Genomic DNA, 19,015 nt, shown 5'->3' with positions numbered 1-19,015 from the left:
CTCGCCCGACGCCTCCTCCTGTGGAGCCAGCAGGTGACGAAGTCTCTGTTAGCCACGCACATCCCGGGCGACCTGAACCAGACAGCCGATGCGCTCTCTCGTCAGTCGACGCCCCGCGGAGAGTGGCGGCTCCACCCCCGCGCAGTCCAGCTCATTTGGGTGCAGTTCGGGCAGCCACAGGTGGACCTGTTCGCCTCCCTGGACACCACCCATTGCCCGCTTTGGTACTCCCTGACCGAGGGCCCCCTCGGCACGGATGCCCCGGTGCACAGCTGGCCGCGGGACAAGCGGAAGTACGCCTTCCCCCCAGTGAGCCTCATTGCACACGTCTTGTGCAAAGTCAGGGAAGAGGAGCATCAAGTGCTACTAGTTGCGCCTTACTGGCCCAACCGGACTTGGTTCTCGGAGCTAATGCTCCTGACGACAACTCCCCCCTGGCCGATTCCCCTGACGAAGGACCTTCTTTCTCAGGGGAAGGGCACGTTGTGGCATCCGAGACCAGACCTCTGGAACCTCCATGTCTGGCCCCTGGACGGGACGAGGAGATCCTGAGTGGTCTACCCCCAGCAGTGGTGGAAACCATTACTCAGGCTAGGGCCCTGGCCACGAGGCGGTTATACGCATTGAAGTGGCGCCTCTTCTCGTCCTGGTGTTCTTCTCGTGGAGAAGACCCACGGATATGCTCGATCGGGAGCGTGCTGTCCTTCCTGCAGTCGAGACTCGAGAGCAATCTCTCCCCTTCCACGCTGAAGGTGTATGTAGCCGCTATTGCCGCTCATCACGGACCAGTTAGTGGGAAGTCTCTAGGACAGCACGACCTGGTCATTAGGTTCCTGAGGGGCGCGAGGAGGCTGAATTCAGCCCGTCCGCGCCCCGTTCCCTCTTGGGACCTCAATGTGGTCCTGGCGGGCCCCCAGAGGCCCCCCGTCGAGCCCCTCGAAGATGCCGCTCTTTCTCATCTCTCGATGAAGACGGCTCTCCTAGTGGCGCTCGCCAAGAGGGTAGGGGACCTACATGCATTTTTCGTGGCCACGGATTGCCTAGAGTTCGGGCCTGGTCAATCTCACGTTATCCTGAGACCCCGGCCTGGCTACGTGCCCAAAGTTCCCACCACTCCCTTTCGGGACCAGGTGGTGAACCTGCAGGCGCTCCCTTCTGGGGAGGAAGACCCAACCCCTTCCGTGTTGTGTCCAGTGCGCGCGCTGCGCCTCTGCCTGGACCGCACGCAGAGCGTCTGGAGCTCTGAGCAGCTTGTTTGTCTGTTTTGGGAGGTCAGCACAAGGGGAGGGCTGTCTCCAAACAGAGGTTGGCGCACTGGATCGTGGACGCCATCAATGGCTTACCGATCACAGGATCTCCCGTGCCCGCTTGCAGTGAGGGCACACTCCACCAGGGGTGTGGCCTCCTCGTGGGCACTGGCGCAGGGCGCCCCTCTGGCAGACATATGTAGAGCTGCGGGTTGGGCTACGCCCAGCACCTTCGCGAGGTTCTACAGCCTCCGCGTGGAACCGGTATCTGCCAGAGTCTTACGAGACACCGCCAGGTAAGTCTGGCAGCCGGTGGGCGTACGCCTGCGATAGCACTCCTCCATAGGTGAGACGTGTTGCTATCCAGCCTCCCCTCTTCCCCCCACGTGGGCGAAGAGTAGGCATTCCATCCATCACTAAGCACTCCTCGGCGGCGGGCTCGGCGGAGCAGCCCTGCCTCCCTTGGCCTGTTTCTGAGCTCTAGCAGTGACTCAAACACGGCCTAGTGCTCCACACGTAGTAACCCCCCCCACAGGGCGGTTCCGTCTGTTGTCTTCTCATGAATGGCTCTCAATCGATGGCCCATGACCTCTCCCAGGTGTACTTCACCTGCTCGCGACACCATCTCGTGTCTGCATGTCTCCCACGTGCTCTCCCCTATCCGGTGAGACCGTGTGTGAATCTCCACTAAAGCTCCTCCCTGCTGTAGGAAGTGGTCTCCGTAGCGCGTTCCCTCAGGGGGTAATGACGCTTCCCAGTGGCCTTACGGTGCCGGGCGGCTTCTCGCTGTTAAGAGAACTAGGCCGCCGTCCGTGACGGCCGGTGGAAGGGGCTCCCATCTTTTTTGAAAGCTCTGGACTCCTTCCCTTCCGCTGGAAGGTTGCAATTCATGCTAAGCGCTCACGTCCGACACGCCCAGGCCAATCAGCGTCGCTTCGCGAGGAATTGTGACGCGGCACAGCGCTGTGGCGTTTTCCGAGGAACCCCATTCTGTCGACACAACGTCGAGAGACCGACAGAAAGGGTAGATGTAGATTTGTAGATTTTAAAGTCCTTCATGCCACAACGCTGGCCGCCCGCTGCAGCAGTCGGGGCAAGATCCTCAGGCTCCTCAGCACAAAAGGTGAATGAATGCGGCACGCCGGCTCCCTTTTATACCCGGATATCCGGGGGCGGAGTCCGGCATGCAAATTTCATTCGCCAATTTTCATTGGCCTGTTCAAGTCAGTCAGAGAAGGTAGGTTCTCAAGTCAAACCCCATTCTGTCGACACAACGTCTCGTTCCCTCCATCAGGGAACGGAGGTTACATACGTAACCGAGACGTTTTTCAATCAATACTCGCATTTCCCCCTTCATGAGCAACAACCTTTGCTACACAATAGGAAAACCTTGTGGTTTGATAGTTTCGAACAAACATTAATGATGCAACACATAAGCAGTTTCAGTTTTGTAATAGTGAATTCCTGTGGAGAAAATGTTCTCTGTCAGGTCTATTCGTCTTATGTGTTTCGTTTAATGTTTACCCAGTTGTTATATTGTATGTTTACCTGTGGATTCCTTGCCTGTGTACCTCTCGATAATTTACCTTGTGTACCTGTGGATTACATACTTTATTTACATGTGGATTAGTTACCTCTATACCTGTGGATTATCTCATTTAAAGGACTCTCATTCAAACTGTTGCAAGGTATTTTGTGGTGTGGCTAAGTCTTGTATCCTGTACGAGTGGTGACAGCTATTTCTTTACTTTCTGTTAAAGCTGTCTGATCATGGGAGGCTATTGCAAGAAGCTTTCTATGAACATAAGCAAGGCAGTGTCTTGTGATGAGGACTGGTGACCAAAACACAACAAAGGCTGGTGACAATTCATCAACTGTACTGGAAATGTTTAAACATGGTAGCTGTAACCAGTATGGTAATTACTACTATGAACAAAATACTTATTGTGAGGAAACTAGAAATCTGGTTACCATTGAATTGACAACCCTGTGATCCATGATCCGTTCTGAAGACCCATCTGCCTGTTACATTGACATTGCTGCTGTATGTTAGGCTTGTAGTGTGATTTTGAAGTGATCCAGTGATTGAGAAATGGTGGCATGAGTTGGTGGTGTCATAACCAGCCTATTGTTAAGACAGAAATACACATGTGTAATAAGTAAAATTGTTACAGCTTATACAGTTTATTTATTAGTTAATCATGTTCATACCTGCACATATCGCTGTGGTGGAGCAATTGTACCATAGTTCATTAGAACAAACGAGAGATGGCCACTTGAAATCAAAACCACTTGGAAAGATGTTTCCTGTAAGAAGTTAAACATTTTTTAATACTGTATCATTTTTTTATGTTTTGCCGTGCAAATGTTAACCAAGTTTCTTACTGTTCCTGAATATGCATAATATGCCACTCTGTCCCACGTGGCAACAAAGACCCATGAAGCAGAAAAGTTCAGGTCAGGGAAGTATTGGTTGATGTCTTGTGTAGCCTGTGTCAGGACATCGCCAGAGGTGTATTGCTGATATGAGATAACACCGTTCCTGCTGTTATCAATATCAGTCCAGAACGGAGCGATGATGTCTTTACCGCCATGAGCTGGAAATGGGGATGGAGAGAAGCTGTACCATGCCCCATCAAATGTCAAGTGTCCATTGTTATTGACCTAAAAAAAATGTGAGTATATTATGTTAGGCAAAATCATTCAGAAGTAAAGATGTAACAAGCATACCTTAATTTATACTAGTATAAAATATACTTTAGTTGTTTTCACATGACAAGTGCAGTGCGCTTGCATTATTCTGAAAAGTTGCAATAGTTTTAAAGAGGTGCTGAAACGGTCATGCATTCTGACTTCTTTACAATGTTAAACGTGCCGTCTTCTCAAGCTTAACATAGTCAACTTGTCAGAACACCAGTTGGACGTATTACGTAGTATTTCTGTGCTCGATACACTCCCCCAGTGTTCGTCCAGGTTTCTGAAAGTTTTTTTTAAAGTTTAAAATTGTTACATTGCAACTTTTCTTAGTCCCTTATTGGACAATTCTCCCAGAAAAGCACGTGGCACGCCTACGCATCAACCATGGAGAGTGGGAGAAGGAGCATGCACACAAGTCACAGTAAGTGAGTTTACTTCTTCTTGATAGTCAAGTTCAATCGTGTTCACGGCGCTCAACCAGGGCCCACGAGGAGCCCTGGCGATGCCGATCCGAGGACCTTGCTAAACCATCCGATCTGAAGTAGTGACGGAGGGTGTGTACAAACGGCAGGGACTTTATCTGCCTGGGCATGTGACCCGCGCCTACTGGGAATTCCTCGTTTCGTGGGAAACAGTTGCAATCCCCAAACCTGAACATGAGCGGTGTTCAGAGGGTTACCCATGTGAAGGGCCCCTTTAACATCTCAATAACAGACACAACACATTCGTGGGTCACCAAGACTCTTACATAAATTTGGTTGTATGTGTATCCGAAAAATATGAAAGATTGAAGGAGGTGGATCAGTTCAGAACTTCCATCATCAATTCGTCCATTCTCTGTGTCTCCAGTTCCAAACGGATAAAATGGGCCTGTGACTGAAAGAAGAAAAAAAAATTGAAGAGTAATGGACCTGTAAAATTGTTCGTAATAAAACCATATAATAAGAGCACTGTGTGTGTCTGTCTGTCGGTTATGAACATATTTCATATTCCATTTTCCAATAAGTTTACTGACAAACAATTTTAAAATTACGTATAAAATAAAAGTATGTACAGTTTATACTTTTAAAAACAAAAAAAATTATAGCATCAATAATTATGCTGTAATCAATTTCAAACCACTAATTGTGATCTAAAAACATGAACACACAATTATCTCTAATAACTTCAAAAGAACTTGACAAAATTAACCATCATATAATACTAAATTAAAACCATGGACTGTCTACAAATTCGATACCGATCGGATGGAAGGTGAGCATTAAAACTCTTTATACCATGGGGCTGTTGAATGCTTCCAGCTGATTGGTTGACAAACGTTCTATGGGTATTCATTAATTTTCGGTTAATGCCGGACTGTCCATCAGGAGAGCCGGGACGATTCCTTTTGGCCTGTCGAATGATTTGGCCTATTACCAGCCAGATATGGCCCTTCACAGACAAATGTCGAGTTTCTTTTGCTCTCGCTCAAAACTGGACAAGTGATGCTTATGCCCAGGAGCCAAATAAATACATGTGCGATGAAAGCATCTTATGGGGCACGTCCAGTTTTTTGCGTGAGCAAATGGAAATCCGTGTGTGTACGTTCGTACTCACACACAAATATTGATGTACTTTTATGAAGGTAAATCGGTAGCAAAACTTGAGAAAATGTAGATTTTAATTGTGAACTTGTAAAGTAAATATTTGTAACTTTCACTCACACCCCATCTGGCTTTTTTGTCACATTATTACGCTTCACATAGTGGCCGCATTACCACCTCTGGTGTGCATAAACTTTCGAATAATTGACACCCTGACACCCGTCGTCAATTATTACTTACGTAATGCACTGGAATGTCTAGTCAGTTTGATCACCATTTAAAATGCTTTTAATTTTACAGCACACGCACGGATCAGAGATCGTAGTGCCTGGCAGCTCGCACAGATACAGGACTAAATCAACATTGTCCCAGGACATTACTTCTAAAATAACTTCATGAACATAGAGAAAGTTATTTGGATGGATGCTTGAAAACAAGCGCTTCTTGGCCACCACTGACTACCATAGTAGGAAAAATGAAAATGGTAGTCAAAAGTGCTCTAGAACGGTTTGCTTTCCTACATTCTTCCAAATATATTTAATTGTTCACCAACTATGGCAGTCAATGGTGGCCAAGAACATCTTGATCACAAGCATTCTTCCAAATGTCTTTCTTTGTGTTCATCAGAACAAAGAAATGTATACAGATTTGGAACTCGAGGGTGAGTAAATGATGAGACAAGTTGAGTCCCAAATATAGACAAAGTCGTCTATATACAACGTAAAACTACAGTTTATACACACTTTATAGACAATATACTTGTAAGATGTCTGAAATATGTTTATGCAAAATTAGTATTGTGGGAATAGCAGACATAAACTTTTAAACATTGGCTATCTGTCATCTGTTTTTGAGGTCGTGCTTCCCTTTTTTTCCAAACTAGCTTGGACCCTAATAATTGCTGTGGGTAGGCCTATATTGAACTTTACAAGTTTTCAAATGGACATATTACTAACCTGATACTGGTGGTAATGAGTATGATGAATTTGTTGAGGACAATGAATTTGTTTTTAAAACATGTTTCCCATTTCGCCAAACCTGCTTGGTCCTCGATAATTGTTACCTGTGGTAATTTTTACTTTACAACAGCAAAAGTTTTTATATGGATGTAATACAGACCTGATAGTGGTGGTGTTGAGAATGATGAATTTCTTGAGGCTGGTGTGGAGGATGAATTTGTCAAGGAGGATGAATTTGTTGAGGCTGATCAGAATAATATTAAGTAAGTAAATAAGGCTCGTGATAATGGTATTATTGATAGAATCATTCTACTCAATTTCCGTATAAAAACACAGACCTGGTGGTGGTGTTGAGTATGATGAATTTGTTGAGCCCATTGAGGAGGATACATTTGTCAAGATTGTTGAGGAGGATGAATTTGTTGAGGCTGGTGAGGATGATAGTAAGTCAGTAAGTAAGTCAATTGTTATGACTCTGTTGAGGATGCTGATAGTGATATCAATTATGGAGAAGTTAGTGATGGTGTGAGTGACAAAGATTGGTGTGAGTGATCCAAATCGACTAACAATGCTGTTTGTTAACTAGTATATTTATTTCATGGGATCAAACCCTCAACATTTAAGTTGCTACTCGTTGCATAAGTACTACAACAATGATTTTGGGAAAAACAACCCAGTGTAATCATATGGTTTATGTAAACTATTTCTCTAAATAACATTTACTGTCATGATTCTGCCTCGCATAGTTATGTTTTTCTTATCTTGTGGCAGGATCATGACAGACCCAAGTGTTCAGTGTAGAGAGAGACATGGCTCTAGGCTTGTTCAACTTGATGCGACGCCACAAGATCAGACAGGCAGATGATATCAAAGTACAGCGTGAAACAAACTTTTTATGGTTTTACACATCACTCACGCGGTACTTTGATGACATCCTCCTATCGGATCTTGCAGCGCTGCATCAAGTCGAACAAGCCTATTGTTTGTATTAACATGTTCTGCACTCTCTCTGGTCTTGTCTGTCCCCGCCCTCTCGTTTCCTCATAATTGCTTGTTAATTATTTCATGCCCCTCATCTATTCCCCTCTTGATTTGTACCCTATTGTATGCCCTTGTGTTTTCTCTCCTCTGTTGCTGCGTTGTGCTAGTTTCTGTATATTGTTCCTGTCTGCCCCTCGTTGGAGTATTACCCTGGTAGAAATCAAAGATCATACAAGAGTGTTCCCACAATAAAAGTTATTTAATTTACTCATCCTCTTGACATTTCAAAACTGCATGACTTTTCTTCTGCAGAACACAAAAATATATTGGAACAATGTTTGTAACAAACAGTTTTACCCACTGACTTACCATAAAAGTGATGCTATGTGGTTAAAACATTCTTTAAAATGTTCTGCTGTCTCAAGTCACGCATTTGAGATGACAAGAAGGTGAGTAAATGATGACAGAATTTAAACTTTCAGATTAATGCTGTGGTTCTCTGTCTCCAAGATGTGCACTCTTTAAAGTGGAGAAGCCGGACGAAGGTGAAGAAAACAATATTGGGTTTGTGAAAGAAAAAATAAAGAAATGAAAACTGAAAAGTGAATTAAAAAGCTAAATAGACCTTCATTTACTCGCACTATAAAATACTTGGTTTGTATTACATTAATCTATACTGGGTTTTTTTCAATTAAAAATGCTGGGATGTTTGAACCCATTTGAATGAATGAAGCAATACTCTGCTGTAGACTTGAGAAATGCGACAAGGCTTAATTTAGAAATAAAAAGACCTTTTAAAAATCCTTATTTTAATGACAATTTCGGTATTAGCAATGGAGAGCAAGGGATCAAAACGTAGTCAATGTCAGGACAGTAGAGACGGGAAGTAGATAAATGACAAATGACAGTCAGTACCTGATTGTCCATTGATTACTTCACCTGTTACATACAAAATAGAACCATAATGATTTAATATTTTCAATGTTCACACATTTGAATAATCATTGAGCATAATACTTATATGTAAAATTAAAGATGTGTAAAACATTCACCATTAATCAGCAACAGAACACTCACATACAATGAGATTATAAACCTCATTGTGACTAACTACCCGTCCTGCACCTGCACACACAATGCATATACATAAAACATTCAGGCAATGTGTATTCATTTACAATCTAGTATTATACATTGTTTATTGCCCATTTGTAAATACAAATGAAAGTGTTCAAAGAATTGTATTTTTTCTTACCTAAATATTACCTGAGATGAACGGCTTCTGCGGAGAAAAATCAGTGAGATTATACCTTCAGCAGCTGAAGCAAAGAAGTGATGTTGCTGGTAAAAAACTGTGTTTTGATTATTCAATGTGGGTGGAGCTTTTAATGATCACAGCAAGGAACATACTCTAAACTAGTTTTTCTTCATAAGTGAAATATTTAATTAAACTGTTGGACTCCTCATTACCTTGTCACAGATTAAAAGATCTCAATGCGGATGGAATGCAGGAAGACATTTGATCTAATTATTTGAAAAGATAGGCCTTCTCATTCCCGCACTAGTTAAATCACATCTAGTATGGTTTTCCCTCACTTTTAGAATTGCTTTTTGTTTTTAAACCTACTAACACAAAGCAAAAAGTACATTCAACAGGTCATAGGCAAGTGCTATGAAAAATCATGCATTCATTTACCAAAAGTCAATTCTAGCTAACTCTTGCTAAATAATTGTTTTTATGTTCATTGTATTATTTAAATTTGGGTGTCTAAACATGTGTTTATTCGTTCATTAATCAATAATGTGTGGAAAAATGTCCTTTTCATTTGAAATAACATTTCATGCTTTCATTTGAAATAATGTATTCACCCTGGCTTCTGTTATTTAAAGAAATCGAACATTATTAGGCTATGTTCTTTAACATGCATATGGACAAAGGGTCCCCTGTCCCAATGTGATAGTAAACAGTAATTAAATTGATTAATTCAATGTAATAAAATATACATTTAGTTTGACCCTATCACTATATGTTGGTATAGATACTGGACAATAACATACTGGATTATGAAATGTGTTTCTTAACATACAGTTTTCACTTAAGTGTTTAAAACGTTGTACATACATTAATTGAAATTTACGTCATTTATTATTCATAAATATATGCCATATTTATTAATGTATTTCTATGTTGCATGTTTATTATGAAATTTACAAAATGTTTGTATTAAATCGGACAGGCTTTAACCTGCAGCAGCAGGTTTGGCACAAATGTAAAACACATTAATTATTTACGGGAAATGATAAGCATAATAATGACAAGAAATACGCCTATGGACACAAAGGAACACCAAGTAAGAATGTGGACTCCCCCTTCTAAAGAACACTTTTGTCTGATTAAGACATAATTTCTGTAAGCCAAATGCAACTGTAAAAAAATGTTCTATAGACCTGCATGTCAACACAGTTTGGGCAAGGCCTTTTCTATTCTAACGTGACATTGCCCCGTACACAAAGCAAGATTGCAGTGTAGAAGAACTTGACTGTCCTGCTCAAAACCCAGATGTGAATCCACACGAACACGAAATGTAGATTACCAACCTTTCATTTCACAACATCAGTGCCTTTCCCTTAGCGCCACAGTCATTTTGGAACAGATAAAAACACTTTCCAAAACTGTAATAAAGATGGAAACAAAATCTTTTGCAATTTCATGTTTGGTTTTTTGCATGAAGTGTAAGAATCTTTTAAAACCATCTTAATTGTGTAAGAGGAACTCTCTGAGATAAGCGTAACTTGTCCCGCTGAAAGCAGGCCTCGAACCAGCGCTGGTCAGGTGTGACGACCTCTGCTGTTGGTTCTGGGAGTTGATCCTGGCAATTGAGCAACCAATTACCAGTCAACTGGAAACACCTGTGCTCATGCATTAGGCAGTGCTTAAAAGATCTAACCGAGCCGGGAAAGGGAGCTTTTTAGGTTGTTGCCCTTTGCTTTTGTTTGGACTTTGCGTTTGGATTTAACTTCAGTTTTGTTTATTTTCACTGACATTTCCACTTTCACATTACATTACATATACTGATATTGCTGACGAAGACTGAAACTCTGCTCTTTTCTTTATCCGTTTCCATTTTATTATTCTTTGTTGATTCATTTATATTTAAATAAATAATTATTTAAGCATATGCTTTGTTTTTCGTGTGTCCCTTGTTTTTGTTGCCACCCTTGAGACAAGGGTCGTAACATCCGGCATGAGAGACGGGCAATCTAACGAGGTGGCGAAAGACCTCAGCTACAGCACCTCTTAGAGGTCAGGGAGTGAGGTTCACTCGCACAGTTTTCTCTCTATAGTTTGTTACATGTAAGGAATAATGTAAAGGCAATTGGTTGTTCTCGCCCCTTCAGTGCAATGCAAGTCAAAAAACCTGTAAAAATGATTTTTGAGAGGCTGTTCTCTGGGAATAACGAACCTGCAAATGTCGCGGCTGGCCAATCAGAATCATGCTTGTAACAAGCCGTGTATGAATTAGTTTTATCGCTCTAGTTGTAAAAGTAAGTGTGTTGTGTAAAGACTTGGAAGTTTTGTAAAGAATCTAACTGTGAAGTGTTCTAAATTTAATTCACAACATTCAATTATGCTTTCCTGAAGATTCCCTTTTCCTGACAGACCAGAATAACAATATATGAACATTATTTTTAGCCTTTGTAGGCCACTTTGCAAGATGTCAATAACATTGGCCCAGAAGCACTTCCCTTAAATTTAATCATACTTGATGTTCTGTTGATTGCATTTTGTACTAACATTGTATATAGTGACAGAAAAAGAAACAGAAACAGAAAAAGAAAAAAAAATTATCTTGCAAGAAGGTCCAAACATTATAATCTGTGGAACATCGTGAAACAATAACATTTCCCACACGATTGACTGCCAGTGGCGTCACCTTGAAAAATATCAAAAGCTATTATAATAATTAACGCAATTAACAAATCCACACCTCTGGCAAACAAACACGCCTAGAGAGTGAATGCTTTTAACGCATGATAAAGTCTATATTTATGCTGTCAGAATACCCATCAAATCTGTCTTAATTTAGAACAATGTGTATGAGTGCTGCTCTCCGTATTGCAGCATAAGAGATTTTAATGTGATAGATGAACTGAAAACGAAAAGCCATGAACTGAATAAGTTTCCAGTCTGATGTTCAACTGGTTTTCGCTAATATTTAACTCATAGACCTATTTTTTGTTTGCAAAGACTATGACAAGATTCTGCTCCTCCTTCAGCTGCTCATTCTCCTCTTTGCGTGTGTTGCATTTATGTAAGTTGTTATACTCTGTCAGAAGCTGGACTTCGACTTCACTGTATGGCTTGATGGATCACACACAGATGAAAGACGACAAGAAGAACACATACTCAATAGAGCGAAATATCCCTAAACACTTGAATCTTTGTTATGATCAGTGATACTGTTGTGGGAATGAGATCAACTGGTTGTACACAGTAATGACCAAAAAAGATGCCCAACTTTGAAAACTGCTATTTATTCAAATAGATTATTATAGATGGGTGTTGTCATGTTGTTTGTGTGAAACAGGAGCTTTTTTTTTTTCAAATCATTCTTGGCATAAGCCTTTCAGTAAATGAGATGGTCCATCGCTTAACCCCACCAACAAACAAATGCCCAAAAAGAAATTTCTCGCAGACACTTTGTTGTTATAACCACTGCCATGACAAAGTCAGGAAGAAATATTTTAGAATTTTTAAAAAAACTTTTTATAAGTTTCTGATCATAATAAAAAATGAGGTTTAACTGGTTTATCAAGATTTCTCCAGACCATGACCGTATCGGAATATTTGCTTTTTAACAGTAACTGCTGCTTATTTGATATATTAATCCGTAATACCATCTATGAAACATTTACAAGGTTTTCGAGACATAAAGGTCTGATCATCACAAATCCTATACAGACAGAAAAAAATATTTTCAGTTCATTGATAAATTCTTGATCACTTTCTCATCTACGTAAATGTCTGCACTATATGAACTGTGAGCATGTCGTGTGTCTTTGGTAAACCAATGTGCAGTGAGAAATTATAAATGAATAAAATTGATACCGTACACAAACATCACACAACAAGTGTAAGGCCTACAGACACCATAAGTGACAAGTATTATTCAGTTATTCCATTATTCCAAGCTTTAGGCCTCAGTGTAGGTTTTGTCACATTCAATAAATGCATTGTTTCTTAAAATTAAGCACTAACAGAACAAAAACATTTCTTACCTTCCTCTTTTTCCACTGATCTGGGTTTTAAGGTAACACAACATCCATTTTTATGAAGCTTATGTCATGTGTAAAACACGGATAATCGCTTTTGCAAATTGGGCAGAAAGCCCTCAGTGGTATGTGCTGCTTTTGTTATTATTTTTATTTTCATATTTTTACTTCAACATTTTTGTCTAATGACTCTATTAACTAGGAAAAAAGAAAGATGTTATTGTCAAATCCAACAATAATATATTCCGCAAAACCATTTAGATCTTGTGACCTTGAAGGCTATTTAAAGCAACACTAGCTCATACAACGAATGTTGCCTTTTCTATTAGCTTAAACTAGTCTGGCCATTATTTTATGCCATCAACAACAAAGTATTTTTAGTCAGTGAACTGCTCTCTGAATATTTGTTATGCCCATTCTCTGTTAACTTTAGAGATGAATGTACAAGTTTGTAATAATAATAGCAGACAAATTAAACCAGCTCTTCTGGCACAAACAACAAGTCCCTTTTTTTCCCTATTCCTGCTTGGTGTGAACTTTATTTTGACAATATGTATTTTTATTGAAACACATAAAGTCTTTAACAAAGAAACAAAAGAAATCAACAGTAAATTAAAATCTTATTTTATTATGCTAGAAAGAAAAATCAAATGGTCAAAACAAGACCATCGCTGTATACTCATTAGAAAACAAATTACGATATAAGAAATGAAAAAGCAAATGTTAGGATATTTGATAAGTTATAAAATGTACTAATTCATTTCATTAAAACAAAATTGTGTAAATATCCTAGCAGATGCTGCAGACACTCAGTAGTGAGACCAGCAGAATGATCAAGCAACCACAGAGTCCTGAAGCTCCGGATGCCATCCGTTTTTCTGGGCTCCATGTATCTGTGAATATGGTTCAGTGCATTGTAAAATTACAAATAATTACAATACAAATAAATATTTAAAAGGAAAATAACCATCAGAACATTGAACAAAAAAAGGATATTAAAGTAAATGTTTACCTGAAGTGAGTTTACCTGAAGACCAGACCAGAGGACCCATGGATATAGAAGAACTGTCATAAAAGTCCACAGACCTGCCCATCCTGTGGTGATGTCCAGAAAGACAATCCTAAAGATTAAAAGTAGATAAAATGATTACCATTATAATTTACATAATCATAATTTTCCCTTTCAAACTTCTAACATACAGAGATTTAAGCTTTCTGGAAAGAACAGTTGCTGTCCACTACATTTTGGTACTAGCGCCCTCTAGTGACATCACGCAAGGGCGGAAATTCCCATTCAAATTGCAATAGTTATTTTCTGAGTGGCGAGACAACACGGTTATGCTGCTTATGTATTTATTACCAAAGCATTTGTGAGTAATATACCTTTACCACGGGGCTGTTGAATGCTTCATTCTGATTAGTCGACGAATGTCTACGGGTGTGCATTATTTTTCAGTTAAACACACACCTATGAAGTAGTTCCAGATCTGTCGACCGAATTTTTCCATATCATTACGCCAAGTTGAACTGAATAAGGTTATAATGTAGCCTACTGTCCACCACTGAATACGGATGTAACACCAGACAAAATGACATTGTCCGAGAAGAAATAACTATTAATATTTATGGACAGCTTGAACATGAACAACGACAGTGTTGTACAGGACTGTTCAGACCAAAAACGAAAGCATATATCAGTCTATCAGCGGTAATGGCAAACTACACGACACAATCAACAGGTTTAAGATAAAATACGAAAAATAACAAAACAGGAAGCGCTCACGTTGCGTTCCAGACAACTGGGATTTGGAACGGGACTCGAATTCGAACATGGGACTAGAAGTCGAACATGGTACCTTAAGATCGAACAGGCCGTCCTAAGGCGTTGGCATTAGCTGTCACGCTTTTTTTTGGGCTAAAGGTCACAGGCTTTCGATTTACTGGATTTGGCAGAGGCGGACCTACCCAATTTAAAAATGTTGACCAATCTAATTGGGTTTACGGAATTCCATCCAATAAAATTACAGAGGGCAAGCAGCTGTTCAGCCAATCACACTGAAGAGGCTGTAAGACCGAACGTGACTGCAGTGAGGCGGGCGCTCATGACGGTTGTGTAGTGAGATGCGAGAAGGCAAACATAACAAAGCTAACAGGTTTTCAAGAAAAAGGATAAATGGTCATATTCAGAGATGCAAACTAGGTATCCTCTGCGAATTCTGCTTTTAAAAATATGTCCTGTCACATAATGTAAGACTTGGACCTGACATGTTAAAAACAAAAGAAAAACTTTATAGCATTTAAATCATAGGATGACTGCAGGCTTGGATTAAGAATTCAGAGGCCCTGGGCACAAGTGTCTTATGGTGGTCGGAAAATAATACGCGTGGGCAGAACGCATATCCAGTAGCCAACTTCACAGCGTTGATCATTGTAGCCAATCACATGCAACTGATGATGGACAGCAGCCAGCTATATTGATGACTCGATACATTATCACAATTTTAATAAACTTATAGCTCATCATGCTCCTGGTCCCTTTTCTGCATCAAGCTTTATTTAGCCTTGATGGAAGCTTAGCCTTTAGCGGCTTTGGTATGGAAACTATTGTTAATATCACATGAACAATATAGCTATTTTAACAAATTTAGCATAAATTAAATTTATAAGAACTTTCTTAAGATAAATTATAGAAAGTTCTTAAGTATATTTTTAAATACAATTCTAAAATATTTTCATCTTAATTTTTTCTAAGATTAAAAGGGCAGGCTTTGTCAGTCATTATACTATAAGAGTCATTTGGCCATTTGTTAAACTTGCACTCGCACCTCGCGACTCACGTTCTTATGTAAGCGTGTAATGTGTTACAATAAACGGCATTAACGAGTATTATTAGTATACTTCTTTAGCCTATATATTACGACATCATAATATTTGTGTGTATTCAAACATTTGCAATGTATGTAAAAGCTGATTATCTAATAATGAAGGCTAAACATTGGTAAAGTAAGGCAGTTACTGATCAATCAAAATTAATCAATATAAAATTCATAATTTGCAAGGAAACACCACCAAATAAATGTAAAAAAACCTCTTACCTTTTAAGATTTAAGACAAAACATCGTGACATCTTCTAACAACTCACAATAAAAAACTGTGAATTCGGCTATATGATCTTTCACACAGCCTCATGGTAAACATGTGCATATTTACAGACGAACTGTATTCATATTTATCTATCCAAACAGTCGATAACAGTGACATGTTTGGTACTCATTTTTTTCATGAGTCTCCTGTCGTAGAGTGCAGCTACTTCCTCCTGCCGCTCACTGTATGAGTGACACGAAGAGAAGGGATCCGACTCGATATTTTTGGATAAAATGTAAGGTTTATCCAAGAAGTCGCTAGATTTGTCGCTATGCACTTCTTCTGAGCAAAAGTCGCTAGAGGGCTCGTAAAAGTGACAGAAGTGATCAAAAGACAGATTTCCTAAGTTAGAAACACTGTTTTATTTGCACACCTCCATGTGTGTGGACCAGAGAAGCGCATAGCAGAATGAATATAGCGGAAACGCTATTATGTGAAATCTTCTTCCCCTTGACTTGGCCCCAAGCACGCAAGGGCCCCTATGGGCCTGTGCCCATAATGCCCATTGAATAATCCTGTTTTATGACTGTGTATATGATGGATTTAATTAAGAATTCAATAGATTGCAGGAGTATTATCACAGGTACTGAAATTATGATTTTCTTTTCAAATGTATTTAAGATTATTTAATCAGTTGTTGGGCAAATGGTCCCTTTAGTTAATAAATATGTTGTAACAGCATTATGTACAATTATTGTTTTTTTCACAAGAGAGTACTGGAACCTTGTTCTCACATCAATCACTGCCTGTGTAGTACCACATTTCATTATTGTAATCTTTATGAGAGCTTTTCTAAGAATTAATATATTACTACGAGATGTGTTCATTCTTTGTTATGATCAGTCACATTATCCTGGAGCATACTTTATAGGTCTGTGTGAGTGAACAGTAATAAATGTTTTTAATGGATATATGTATTGTCACAATGTGCTTATCAAAACTCATTGTGTGGATGATTAAAGGTGATAAAAGCCCTTCATCTTTCCTGGCTTTGGAGAATTAGCATTACATCATTTATGTGAATTATTTGTAAACTTACAGTTGAGCAGTGATTGTTGGACATAAGACACAGATGAACAGAACAGTGCAGGTAAACTTTAGTGGAGTTTGAGCTGAAGATAAACATCCTGAAGGAGAAACGGCTGGATGTTGAGACACCGTTCTGAAGAAGCTCCACTGTGTTGTCTTGTGGATTTGGACACCTGAAGATAAAGATGATGATTTATTTCACTCTTTCACTCTTTAAACATGTTAAGAAGCTCAAACTGATGTTTGTGTCTTACTCTCCAGTGATGAGATCCCAGCTCAGACTGTTCTCTGGATCATTCACAGGTGTCGCCCAACATCTGTCAATCACTGTGACAAACTGACGGCTGTCAACCCCGTCAACACCAACCTCAACAAAAATCTGCTGATCGAGTTCTGCATCCACACGACCAGTGAAGGGCTGAGAGAACTCAGAATCCTGATATGGAACCATTCGCACCTGATACCTCCCTTCACCAGCGGGAAGATCCTTGTTCACACGGCTGATAAAATAAACAATAGATGATTTCAGTTTCTACGGATGTAGTTCAATGTATCATTCTTGCATATAGATATGTATTAATATTTAGTTCAAATTGAGTCTCACGTCTCCAGTGGGTTGATATCTATCATAGAAAGTGTTTGTGTTTGGGGGTAAATGCAGCTGAAATTTAGCTTCAGTATTTTCTCTCTGCTGATGAGACCTGCGGGTGACTCTGGTGTCCCCAAAATAAAGTTCTCATAGATGACATGAGTGCCGTTGGCCTGTGGGCAACATGCTAATTTAATATTTAGTTTAAAAGTCAGATATATTGATTGAACCAATTGTTCAATGTGATTGTATGTTAATAATATTGAGTCTTACCACAAGATTGGTTCCACAGATCTGATCGTTGTTATCAAAGTGAAACTGCACTCTTCCGTTCTGGACGGTTCCTCTGCAGCTGGGGTCATTGAGATGAAGAACATGAGCTGAGAAACCAGCTTCAAACAGCTGACAGCGAGATAGAGACAGAGATCCTGAACTACTCTCACAGGTTTGAGAGAAATCTAAAAAAAAGATTGTCAACATTAGGAATCAACTGTCTCATCAGTTTTATTATCATATTCATTTGTATTTTGTTAAAATTGATTCAAACCGAAAGAGTCGGGTCTGTGTTGGTCCTCATTGCAGAAACAGTCGTAAACACCATTTCTTTCTCCACACCATTCATGTTCAGTACAGTTTAGCTCAGAACAAAGCACATTTTCAACTAAGAGGAAGACAGAGATTGATGAAATATGTGCATTTACATAACAGACACCAAATAAAAAAATTACGCTTTGGTCCGCCGATCTGTAAAATATTATGACTGTTCACTGGCCTGACTCAAAAGATTTTTGTACTGTAAATAAAAAGTTTTTTTTTTTCAGAGTGTATTCATCTATCTTTTTTTTATGTGAGAACGTGGCAACTATCAAAAGTGACAGTTACCGCACATGCTATTCATTATCAACTCACCATAGCAGTCACGGCTTCCATTTCTAACTGTACACTCCATATTCGGTGGGCAAGAGGATGAAGAACAACGCAGATCATTTGGGGCAAAACATTCACAGTGTTGGGAACATTCTGAATTCCAGAACTGTTCACCAATCTAAAAGAAAACAGATATGGTTGAACTTTTCAGGTTTCTGGAACCAAACCAAAGCATGTTTACTACTGAGTGCCATGATGTGGCAAAAAGAAGTGGTACGTACATACAGTAGTCAACTAACAAATATCTACCAAGAACAATTGTGAGACTATTACTGTATTTGCAATACAATAAAAAAAGTAATGTTTTAACCCCTTACATCATAGTAGAACCCGTCATACAAGCATCCGCATTGCTCCACAGGCACACAGTTTTCTCCACTCCTCACAAATCCATTATTACAGAAACATCCCTCAGAGCATGTGTGTTCACAACTAGCGTCAATGCTGCTGGCACATGTATGACCACAGTCTGTACCACACAACCCATAGGTACTATTATCTGGACATATCGTGGCTGTCGATGGAACAAAAATGTTTTATGGTGAAACATGTAATTCAAGGTTTAAAATATGACAGAAAGAAGCA

General features: G+C 39.8%; 1 protein-coding gene across 1 annotated transcript in view; it reads right to left on the bottom strand.

The window, feature by feature from the left end:
- Positions 1-11,990: 11,990 nt before the first annotated feature.
- The window catches only part of LOC306905671 (uncharacterized protein), a 62,623-nt gene continuing 55,598 nt past the window's right edge, over positions 11,991-19,015 (bottom strand). Inside the window, exons 36-44 of the mRNA XM_079476485.1 lie at positions 18,748-18,944; positions 18,413-18,548; positions 18,051-18,164; positions 17,777-17,961; positions 17,519-17,676; positions 17,169-17,414; positions 16,925-17,087; positions 13,754-13,862; positions 11,991-13,634 (exon numbers count right to left, since the gene is read on the bottom strand). Of these exons, the coding sequence (XP_079332611.1) occupies positions 13,531-13,634; positions 13,754-13,862; positions 16,925-17,087; positions 17,169-17,414; positions 17,519-17,676; positions 17,777-17,961; positions 18,051-18,164; positions 18,413-18,548; positions 18,748-18,944 (1,412 nt within the window). The 3' untranslated portion in view covers positions 11,991-13,530. The remainder of the gene's footprint in view (positions 13,635-13,753; positions 13,863-16,924; positions 17,088-17,168; positions 17,415-17,518; positions 17,677-17,776; positions 17,962-18,050; positions 18,165-18,412; positions 18,549-18,747; positions 18,945-19,015) is intronic.

Source organism: Barbatula barbatula, assembly GCF_947034865.1.
Source record: "Barbatula barbatula genome assembly, chromosome: 16".
Classification (NCBI taxonomy): Eukaryota; Metazoa; Chordata; class Actinopteri; order Cypriniformes; family Nemacheilidae; genus Barbatula; species Barbatula barbatula.
This window is presented reverse-complemented; position numbering and strand designations above follow the sequence as displayed.